The 12,132-nt window shown below is 41.2% G+C and overlaps 1 protein-coding gene across 2 annotated transcripts in view; it reads right to left on the bottom strand.

The window, feature by feature from the left end:
* The window catches only part of fgf14 (fibroblast growth factor 14), a 113,520-nt gene that overhangs the window by 28,181 nt on the left and 73,207 nt on the right, over nt 1-12,132 (bottom strand). For both annotated transcript variants that reach the window (XM_005935808.3, XM_005935809.3), the window contains exons 2-3: nt 7,637-7,747; nt 6,381-6,484 (exon numbers count right to left, since the gene is read on the bottom strand). In XM_005935808.3, the coding sequence (XP_005935870.1) occupies nt 6,381-6,484; nt 7,637-7,747 (215 nt within the window). The remainder of the gene's footprint in view (nt 1-6,380; nt 6,485-7,636; nt 7,748-12,132) is intronic.

Below are 12,132 nucleotides of genomic sequence, written 5' to 3'. Positions count from 1 at the left end.
CTTATTAGCTCAATACGGGACGTGTACTTTTGTTTCTAAATACGGGACGATTCCGTATTTTAAGGGACGGTTGGCAACCCTAGTAGGGAACAATGCATATACAGTGTAACCAATAGCTATACAGTTGGAGTTAGAGAAATCTTTGGTCTTTGAGGGAGCACTTCAAAAATCTGAGAAGGGAGAAATGTTCTGCTGGCGTAATTCATGTCAGTTGAAGTGACTACCAAAAAGTAAAAAATAATGCTGGAGCAAAGTAAAAGTGCATCAACAAATATGCTGGTATGAGATAATCAGCAGAGTGACTGTGGACAAAAGTTAGGTTGTAAAGTATGATTGAATGCTAATCTAAATAGCTGCTAGCCAAGAAGCTAACAAATGAGCCCCTTAAAATGCAGAAGCTGAAGCAAATTAGCTAATGCAAGCACAATTTCTGACTCTGTGCTCCTGTAATCCAGTGTGCTATTGAAGGAAAGCTTGCAGGGATCTCACTGCATTTTATTCACTCATAAATATGTGTGAGGTAAACCAGTGATGCAGAAAACAGCTGCTCTTAATTGCCTTAAATGAACAGTGGTTAAGGGAGAGATGTGACGCTAACAGACCTTAAGCTGTTGTTATAAAAAGAGATGAAGGACAAATTAGTGTTGTTTATTTGAGACTTATTGTTCAGAGAGTAAATCCAAAGATACTGTGGCAAGTGTCCTTATTTGGACTGGGTAACCCCCTGCTACGCCAAGAAAACTCTCCTTTGCGCTGCCACAGTGCAAGCTGCGCTCCATAGAGCACAATGAACTGACACGATCCTGCAAAGAAGGAAAATGTCTGACAAAAAGAATCAAATCTGTGCAATATCATAACGAGCCAAGAGCATAAAGTCATTAATAACAGCAATGTTAAATGGCTGAAGGACCAGTCGATCTGTTCTTATCTTGCATTGGCCCCTACCAGCAGTTCACCAGTTTAGCTTTGACACCTACCTCCAACCTTGTTGTTCATTAATGCATGAAGCAGCTCTCCCTCCAGCCCCTACAACCACTTTCTTTCCTGACACTGCCACTGCATTAAAGGTGGGTGAAACGCTTTAAAAAAAAAATGAGCCCAACACCCCCCTTCCCCACAAAACCAGCCCCACACCTCAGCTCTGAGACTTACTCTCTTCCAGAGGCAAGATCATGTGAGTCATCATCACAGTATATGTAGATATTTGGGAATATGAAAATAATAACATTGCCAACGTATTAAGTTTTTTGGGGGGTGTTTTTAAATGTAATCCAGTTTGTTAAATTACATCATAGGAACTTTAGATAAGCATGGTTTATAACAAATAACATCAGAGATCATTTTCAGTCTTGGCAGGTTTGCAGACACCATCAACAAAACTGTTAACTCAAAGCCATCTGCTGGCTTACAGGGTTGCATATACACTAAACAAACACACGTGCACACTTGCAGACACATGTGAACTCATACACATTGGGTGTTATAATGTTGTTTGTATCTTCTTCATACTGCATATTGATTTTAACTTTTTACACCCTAGAAGGTTTATTCATGCATCTTGCTATAGCTGGCAAGGAAATGCAATAAGTTCAAGTGTTTTAACAGGCAGTCTGAAAGCCACCTTTGTCCATCCATACATCCATCCATTTTCTGCTGCTTTGCAGGTTGCAGTGATAGCAATCTATCCCAAGAAGCCAAGGCCTCCATCTCCCTGCCCATCTCTTCCAGGGAACACTGAGGAGTTCTGCAGCCAGCCAAGAGCCGTCCTAGTCTGATGCTCAATCCACCTTAACTGGCTCCTTTCGATGTGGAGGAGTAAGAGTCCCTCCTGAATGACCAAACTCCTCACCCTGTCGTTAAGGGAAAGCTCATTTACAGCACTTGTATCTGCAGTCTCACTCTGTCACCAGAGCTCATGGTCATAGATCAGAGCATGAACACAGACTGACTGGTAAATCATCAGTTTTGCTTCCATGCTCAGCTCTCTTTTCACCACAACAGACCGATACAGCATCCGTATCACTGCAGATGGCTGCCCCTCCCTGAGGTTGTTTCTGCTGAACATTTCTTCCAGTTAAAAGGGAGTTTTTCCTTGCCACTGTCGCCAAGTGCTTGCTAATAGTGGTTTGATTGTTGGCGTTTTCTCTGTATTATTGTAGAGTTTTTACCTTACAATATAAAAAGCCTTGAGGCAGACTGCTGTTGGGATTTGGCTATTTCAACAATTATTCCAGGATGAGCTTGTCAATATATAGATATAAACATAGAATAAAATATGAAATTCTGCACTCATGACATGCCATGTCTTTGGTGTTAGCAAAATGGCAGAAAATTTGAGCATATCTGTATAAAAAAACACAAGGTTTGATTATCTCATTAGCAAAGTTGTCAGGAAAATATAAAATACATAAATCTAACGGTGCCTTCAGTGTTCTTGAAGGACCAACTTCAGTTAATCCCATGCAAGCTGCTGTTCTCTTATTCTGCCTACACACAACCACCATTCACCTTCATTTTCATATTGATGTAAAGTGAAGGAGCCCTCACATCAAGCTCATCGGAGCTTTCATACATTCTGAATTGGGCACTACAGGAAATAGATGCCCTCAGTCTTCTGTGTTCATGCAGCTGATGACACAGCTTTTAACAAGTGAAGCTAAAGCTGCTGCACTGCTCCACTTTGGCCCTCTCAAGGATTCCATTTCTAAAAGGAACACTCAAGTAATGTGGCAAGTCATTTTGACAATCATGAAAGGTAGCACTAACAAGTGCAGGCTGCTGATAAAGGAAGGCTGCAGTGAGAGACTCTAGTGAAGTGAGGGGATGGGGAACTAGTTCCAAAGAAAACCAGCCAACCATGAAATGCCGAACCTTTACACTTGAGAGATGGCAACAGACTGTATTAGCAAGACTGAAACATGACAACAAAATCAGGAGTTGCATTCTGCGGCACCACAATTTCATCATGTATAACAAAAAAACTATATAATCCAACACTCCCTTGTTTGCTTTTAGGGATTTAGTATGCTAGTCCCCGCAGAATAATTAATGATTTATGTTTTATCTCATTTGAATGTGTCTGTTTTTGCACCAGGAGCTCTATTACAGGCATCTGGAGACTTTCAGCAATCCTGTTTCTGCTATCTTCCACCAGTACAACAAGTTGGGAGAATTGCTCTGCTGTTATTACATTTCGAAAGTATCCCTGATCCAGGGAGGAGCCTGGAGGAGAAATTAGCCAGGAGTTTATTGGCTCAGATACAAAAGGAGCAGATTGAAAAGGGGGTGAGATGATTGAACTCTTCTTTATTCCATGGTGTGTCCTTTGTGCCAGGCTGTGCAGTCACTTTGATGTTATCTCTGTCATTTGAGCTCCATACTGCGCCTTGGGTGCCTCACACAAAAGAATATGATGCACCACCAGAGGCCATGAATGGGCTTCCCATCTATTTTCTGCAAGAGGGGAACTCTCCTTTTGAGCCGCCTCGAGTGTCACTCATTATCAAAGTATATCATTGCGGTAAAAGCCTCAGAAATGCATTTAATATGTAAAAGAATACTGTACAACTGGCCAAGTGAATACTGATTAATTAAACTAACCTCGCTTCAGGGAACTTACTAAAGAACACTTTTTTCCAATAACAACAGCTTGTTTTTCACTGTTGTTCAGTGTCCTGTGTTTGTCTCCAATCAGCATGTTTTTGTGCATTATCATAACCATCAAAGAAGCTTCTGAAAATGTGAGTGCACTAAAATCAAATACGCCTAATCGGTAGGAAAAGGTCGACTGTCAGATTGTCGCTTGTGAAGGAACACCGTGATAATGGGAGGAACGCTGCACCTTTCTTTCAAAAGGAGAAGAGCAGCGGCAGAAAGGAGGGGGTGGTGAAGATGGAGGAGGATGAAGAACATCTTACTGAGCTGCCATTAGTGGTCTAATTCACACACTAAGAATCAAAAAGAGACCTTTGAGTGGGTGGTTGGATTGTTGAGGGCCGATCAGAACCTCCATTAGCACAGAAATAAGCTGCAAATGGAACAGAGGAGCTGCGTGAAAAAAAGAGAAGGCCCAGCGGTGTTGAAGGAACACAGTGCTCCGGCCAGGCAGAGCCAGACCCACTTCACAGCACTACTGCTCCGCTAAACATGTCAAGAAGCTGAAAGATAAAATACCAACCACACAGAGGGACGAGAAACTCAAAGCTAACTCGCATTCTTATTACAGGTTCTTATTACTGTAGGTTAGAATCCCAAGCACCGACAAACTGCATCTATATTACAGTGAAGCTTAGTTTATTGAGCTGTGAAAAAAGTGTCACAGCTCCTCCATGACTGAACTAAAATTGGTTGCTATCTCCTTTAAGGATGTCTCCTTGTGAAGCAATGGACTACTCCAAGCTTTCCTGCTGAACTTGGATCACTGCTTTGATGACTGCCACTGTGTCAAAACATACACAGCTTGATTTGCAAAGTTCTAAATATGCTGATTAGTGAGTGAGGAGTCAGTGAAGACTGTGTTGGTCTTACCAAAAAAACTGCCGTGAGCAGAGACTCGATGGCACGCTAGCATGTATCGAAGTCTGGTCATTAGTGGCAAATGTCCTCTTTCACACTTTTCACTAAATTACAACAGAACTCTATGCTGAGAATCTCACCCTCAGGGGCAAATTTATGAATCGCAGTTTCAGTGTTATACTCTAGACTTGATTTGAGTCACTGTCAGAGGATATGGTGGATGAGCAAGACTGGATGAACCGCTTTAAGGTTTGGAAACTGAACGGCTCCGATTCAGAAACCTGATGACGCAGCAAAATACCAGCGATGATTCTTGGGAGGAAAGTTGTTAGTTTGTTGCATATAGAAGTTAGTGTTTGAGGTCTATGGTGAAATGGCAACTTCACATGTGCAAGTTATGAGAAGAGGACTTTCAAAGGACTATACAGAACAGCAAGAGCACTGGAAGAAGTTAAGTACTTCAAAATAGTTGGTCAGATTGAAATTGGTACAGGTTTTGAATTTCCTGGATGGATTTCTGGAATTTTTTTGAGCACATCTCATGTATTCTTATATTTACACAACTGCTGTGCTCAAAGTTTACTTTTATGCCGGTTTAATGTAATATCATTCTGTGAACTGGAGCACATGCAAAAGAATTGAAAATGTATAAATGTGCAATCTGTGTAAGTATATGGTGAAAAAAAACATCTCAATAAGAACAAGTGTCTTAATTAAAGTATGTGTTTACACGAGAAAAGGGCTGCCTGCATTTAACAAATTGTGGAATCGTGTCTTTTTGTGTGTTCTGATAGTTAGCACGGTTTCATTTATAATCCCTACTGTGCAATTCTATAACAAGAGCCACAGGATTCTAGGTCAATCCTCTCAAATGAATTTCATTTTTTGGCCTAAGTCAAGCAGTGATTAAGCAGACGGGAATCCTACTATATACTTGAAGAATGCTCGTGCATGGTACAGTAAGAGAAGTAGCCTCTGTAAACCTCTACGGTAATGAATGAGGAATAAAAAAAGGCAATTCCCGGTCTGTGCTCTGAGCATTAGGAACATGTGCACAGCAGGAGTTGACGAGACAATGATTCTGATGGATATCCCTGTCCAGCAGAGACTCACTCCTCCCAATGTTCTTTCTGCTGATTGATTTGAGTGACTGGGAGAGGACAGAGCGGACTGGGTGAGGTCTTATCACTCCCTTGGCTGCCTAACCTGCCGGGCCCATGTTGTTTTGAAGAGAGGCCGTCAATAATAGTGGGTGACTGTGTAGTGAAAAACAATGGCTGCTCTTCAGATGTCCTCACTCTAATAAATAACGCTGTAGCTATGAATGTTGAATATGTAGCATAGGTTTATGAATGCCGTGCTAAACATTTTAATGTGCCACATGACATAATATATCCTGTAATTTAGCATTTTAGACCAACAGAGGTAAAAAAGATAAACACTTTGTTTTTTTGGGGTTTTTATCCTGAGCATCCTGACCGTTGTCATCAGATGCCAATTCATATAGACTGACAAGTCGCAAGGCATTTAAGCTGATGAATAAAAATTGGACTGCATAAATTTCTGCTTAATGGGATCCCTGAGCTTCACGGAAATGCAATTATCCTGTTGCAAATGTGGTATTGCAAATATTGGAGACATGGTCAAAGCCCCCTTACTGAAAATGGAGTCTGCCTTAATGTCAAAACTGATGATTTTATATGCATACAGCTGTACACAGGTACAAAACATAAACAGATGCCACACAGAAACATTTTCAGCATTATGCTTCATTTTGTGTTATGCAGGAACAAAACAGGTGTCTTACTGAAAGCCGTGCAGAATAGAATAGAATAGAATGGAATAGAATAGAATAGAATGCTCACTGATGTGTACAGGTGGCCCTCCCCGTTCATTGCGATGTATAACCCTGTCTTCACGGATTGAATGGCGACAACTCTGAGGCCCACAGGAATAAGGTTGAACAAAGCTGGGGAACACACACGTAAAACAAGCAAACACAAACATTCATCAAAATCTCACCAAAAAATATTGAAACAGACAAACCAAACATTAAGTAAACGTTAACTAGATGGGGGTAAAACATTTAAGTAACAATCCATCATCTAAACACAAGATGTCTATCTTTAAGGCGTTGCAAACTATGGATAATACAACTGCTGACTGCTGCATTTAGGTAATCTCAGAAGATGAATTGCAGCACAGCTGGTGGACGTGACTAGCCTAGCGCAGCCTTGGCCACTCAGTGCTACCTGAGAAGCAGTTGTAATTGGGGCCACCGCTAGTGCGAGGCTGATTTAATAACACCCTTGTTGTTGTAGCAGACTCCTGGTAGGTAATGGGTATTGTTTGTATGGGGGAGAAACAAGAGGACTGGCCTGGCTGGGACATTAGGTGTGTATTTGGGAGACATGCACTAAAGGGATGCAATGAACTCAGCTGACCCTGCAAGCAACTGGAAAGGGCAGGCTTGCATCCTAGAAGAAAATCTGAGAGAACTAAATGCAGAACCACTCATTTCCTTTCCTTTTTGATGGCTTGCGGTCAGTTTCAACTGCCGACACCTAATTTGATCCTGGAGTTAAAATGACACGCTATCTATAATGCTTACCGTTTCAATAAGTCCCTTCAGCCTACCGCATGTGACATGTGCCACATCTCTTCCTGCTGACAGGAGTAAGTGACACAATGCAGAGTGTCAGGCTAGCATTAGCACCAAGCACTGGAATCAAATTAACCACCTAGCCTGAAGTGTTAGAGGAGCAGTGCCAGAACAAGCTAATAATACCCTTTTCTCTCTGTTGAGCCTACTGTTTCCTGGTCCACTTTGCCTCTCGGGAAAAGGACCAAACTGTGTGATCCCATGGCTCCATTTAAGAGCCATTTTTGCTCCAAAGATCAAAAATACTGACCAGACATTAGCAGAGGGTGACTGCTTGGTTAATTTTTTTGTATAAGAAGAATAAATATGGAGCAGAAAACAAGCCAGACATAAAATTGTGCTCAAGAAACCTACACAGGGTAAACTTTTCTATAACCTCTGCTAGTATTTCTTTAGATTATTCCAGACACCTGTTAAAAATCTGATCTACAAGTCCAAGAGATATTTCAAGGTACTCACAGGAATTACTGCTGTCATCCTTGGTCCCATCAAGAGAGCCATCGGGGTTCATTTGCAAGTAGTATCCCTGCCTGCAATATAACCTGGTCACTATACCCTTGAGCTGGGGATCTGAAGGAGGGGGGGGGGGGGGGGGGGAGAGAAAGAAAGAACAGAGAGAATAGTAAGAATAAACTTCAAGAATGCAACTTTTTTGATTTAATACACAACAAAAACAAAATTGTTTTCACGGGGACTTTATGGCAAAACACCGAGACACACACAAAGTATTGCAGCTGGTGGTTTTTCACAAGCAAATCCCCAAGCCACCTTTCTGGCACATAAGCCCCATCCTGCTCAGAGATAGTCCATCCAATTATAGGTAGCAGAATTAATCTGTGGTTGCCTGACTCCCATAATGAACCCAATAGCACCCTCTCTGGGTTCTTCGTATGTAGGATGTGAGAGTGTCTGCGTGCCGTCCCTTCTAGCTGCCCCGACAGGGGAATTAGCCGCATATCTACTGTAAATAAATCACTGCTGTTTAATTGCCCAGAGCCGCTGCAGCTCAGCGAGTCGTATTGTAATTTAGTTGGCATTTTGTCAGTTTGCAATAACATGACAAAAAGTGAAAGTGAAATGTAAAAAGTAAAAAGCAGTACAACACAGAAAAGGACACATTTTAATAAACCTGCGTGCGGGTGCACACTGGGACATCTCTGGAAAAAAAATATTGCTTGCTCTCAAGCAGCGCTGTGATATTTCTTCATCTGTGTGCTTTTGTGTACCTGCGCGTCTGAGGTCATATACTATCAACATTAGACTTATTGTAGAGACAGCCATCACACCAAATTTCATTCTAAGAAAACCCTAGGGAGGTGAAGAATCAACTTCACCTGAGTCCTTGCATGCTACTCGATGTGTGTGTTGGTGGGTGAGTACAGTTATGTGGAAGAGATATAGAAAGAAACAAAGAGAGGCCGCAGAGGAGAGCTCCAGAGGTCTTGCTGAGGGCAGCATCGGGCTTTTCCCCCCCGTTACTGTGCGGCTTGGGGCATTCTCCTCTGAAATGGTTCTTTCAGTTGATGGCATTAGCCAGCTCTGAGACCTTTCCCCGCTCCCTGAAAGGGAGAGAGAATGCCTCTCTGTTGGTGGATGGGAGCAGCGGCGCTATGGCATTCATCTGCACTGCTTTGTTGCTTCAGCAGAACAATGAAAAGGTGGCTAAAGCAGAATCTGACTGTCAGAGTGCCTCCGCTGTGCGCGATTCAGGCTGACAGGATGGTGACAGCATCTATCTGGTTTGCAATAATGCTAAGCTCAGTCAAAATCATTGCAGGCATTTAGCCAGAGACAGATGTCACTGTGAAGAGATCATCGTCCCTGGTCTTCTTTTTCATTGAACTTACAATACATGTGACGCGTTCTAAAAGCATTGTTAGAGTGAAGGTTGGTTTGAGAACTCATTTGTGCCAGTAAAATGACAAAAAAAGAAGAAAAAAAATTCAAAAATGTAACAAATAAAATTCAGTTTTTGTCAAAATGTTTGGTTTATAGATTTCTGCTTAATACTTGTATATTTTTAAAGGAAAATGGAAAGATTAAAATTTAAAGAATGGCTTTTTTTAAAAGCCTATTAAAAACATTTCTCATTATTTGTCCAAACCTAATATGAGTACTTGAACTTGGATGATCTTGGATTTTTAATATCATTCTTTTTTAGCATAATCTTTCCGCTTGTCTTTTTGCCCCCTTCCATGAGCACCATTGGTTTGAGGATTATCGACAGCACTCGTGTTATCGTCTTTTTTGTTTTTCCTTATAAGCATATAGCATTTTTCTTCCCATGACAACTTTTCTGGGCTCAGAAAACACTTTTAAAAAATGACACTTTAAATTGTAAAATGAAAACTCCAATAGCCAATGTGCAATATGAATCTCACATTAGAAAAAACAGCAAATGCCGCTTAATAAATGACGAGGATGATTGGAAATTAATTAGAAGTCATTGTGTGGATTTATTAATGGAATTAAATCCCACATTTTGATTAATTTGTGCAAGTTTAAAATTATTCAACACCTTTTGTTCCAAACTTAGTGAAGCTAAACAACCTAGTCGTCCAAATTTGCTGTCCTCTGAGCCGGATAACTAACTTTAGTCTTGCAAAGAGAGACTCCTAACCTGCAGGTCCTGCAGCTGAGGTCGTGGCTCGAGTCGAGTTCAGCTTGAATGATTTTGGTTTTACAGCACTGTGTTAGAGTAAAGGTAATGAATATATTTGTGGCATAGCCTTGTGGATGGTCCGTACTCGTCTCACAGCAGGCTGCACATAAAGACCAAGTTATGCGTGGGTTGGTGTTTTTAATGCACCTTAACTTTAAACTGTGTGAGCCTTAGGAGGTGGGGTAGATGTAAGTTTCTTCATTTGTAAGAGAGACGGACAGAGAAGATGGAATGTGTACCAGTAATTGCAGCAGAGCTGAGTACAGACTCTTTCAACTTATTTTTAAATTAGTTTACAGGTTGTGGGTCATCCCACATACCACTAAGACCAAAGTGATCTCCAGCTCAGAGGATGACTCATTTGATGAATATTAGGTTATAGCTTGCAGTCGACTTTATTGCATTTTGTGCACAAATACATCAAAATCTGGGGTGAATTTTATTTCTTGCCTCTACAACAGGATTTCATGTGTTCAGGATAGTCAAGGCCTTTAAATACTATATATTAATCGCAGGTAAGGTGAGACCACCTGTCTTAGACATTGAACCTCCTTTTTTATCTAAGATATCCTCCCTTAAACTGCCTCCTTCTGTCCTGATGCAAATGTTTCCACATCGTCACATTTGATGTGACCTTGAGACACTTAAACAGGTGTCTCCAGGTCCACAAACACATCCTATATCAGCTGGCATTTGTTTTTTCAAACATAGAGGTACCCAGCAGTCAGATAGAAAACCGTGCAACCTTAAGACCACTGAAGACAGGTGTGTTCTCATACAGCAGTGAGAGCCGGGAAACATGCTCACACACACAGAGCACTTTCCAGGACACAACAGACTAATATGGTGTTGGGTCTCCATTTGCTCTAGAAACAGTCTCAATTCTTCACAGATCAGCAAACACCGGTGTTACACACAGATTTTCATGTTTATATTCAATGAGCACACACAGCTCCCCTGAGCAAATACTATTATGTGGAAACACAAACTTGGCAAACATGTGATCAATAAATGGCTTTGATCAGCATTTAACTCTTGTGGGGGACAGGTGAGATTGATTCCGAGGACATCTGTCATAATTAAAACTGCATAACTGCGTATTGTGTTGTGTGCGTGTGCGATGCACATGTGTGTGAGGTGAACTTGGCTCCTCTATCGTGCCATAAATCATGAAATACTGGCTGTGTTCCCTGAGGCGAGCAAGCCCGTATATCTCACACACACAGACTTCCCCTTCAGCTTCAATCATAAGTACTTCAGAGCAGCAGACAGAGTGAGCTGAAAATAAGTCAAATTAAAACTAATTCAAGCTAATTCATTTCAATTAAAGAAGACTGAAAAGGGGGGGAGGAGACAAAACAATTGTTAAATGGGGAAGATAAGTCTCTGTAATACTGTGCATGATAGTAGAGCTCTATTCCAATTCTGGGGAGTGTCTCTATGAATATGTCAGTCATGTTTTTAAATACCTAGCGAATTATTTATGACTGACAAATACACTAGCATGCATTCCTGTGATATAATGGGTTTTGTAATCCTAGTCAAGCTGGCAACCCATGAATGCAACACAAGTTAAAGGTTGAACATGCTTCCAGATAATAAATAGTTATATTTACACTCATTTATTCTTTTATTATCTTTTCTTTTGGGGGGCAAATTCAGAAAATACTAGACAAGTGTGAAGTGTGGCTAAATGGAAGAGAATAAGAACAGGAATATTAGAATGGGAGTGAATGAAGGGTCTCAGAAGCAAACACACAAAGGAAGGATTGATTGCTTTAAGAGTGACACAGCATTTTCAGTCCTGTCAGACAAGCTTGATATGGTGCGTATACTCTTTAAAATCCAGAAGAGCTTTGAAAACGTCTCTGTGGTGTTCTCTAAGTCGACGAGGTCTTTGACTCGTGCTTCTTTTCTTACTTATTTCTTTTCTTGTCTGTATGAAGACGACTCTGTATATAACAGCCCCAAACAGTGAAACAACAATGCTGCTTATCACAGATGGAGTCTCCAGCCTCTAATCTCACTGGACTTTCCCAGTCGCACTATTGGTTATTACAACTGAAGCACTGTATGTTTCTACATGCTTTGTTTCTAAGGAAACTGAGTTGCGGCTTGGCATCAGCGGGGGGTTTCCTTGGAAAATAGAGAGCATCGGAATCGTAAGACCTCAAATTGTGTTGTTTTGTAGCAGTAATCCTCTCTGTGTATAAATTCAGCTGTGACGGGAAAGTTGTGAAGCGACCTCGCTGCAGTTCCCTCTTCCCCTTTCTCTCTTATTTTCTGTTGTGTC

The sequence above is a fragment of the Haplochromis burtoni genome, unplaced genomic scaffold (assembly GCF_018398535.1).
Source record: "Haplochromis burtoni strain Fernald_Lab_line unplaced genomic scaffold, NCSU_Asbu1 Contig_75, whole genome shotgun sequence".
Classification (NCBI taxonomy): Eukaryota; Metazoa; Chordata; class Actinopteri; order Cichliformes; family Cichlidae; genus Haplochromis; species Haplochromis burtoni.
The sequence above is the reverse complement of the archived record's forward strand: the minus strand, read 5'-3'. Positions and strand labels throughout refer to the sequence as shown.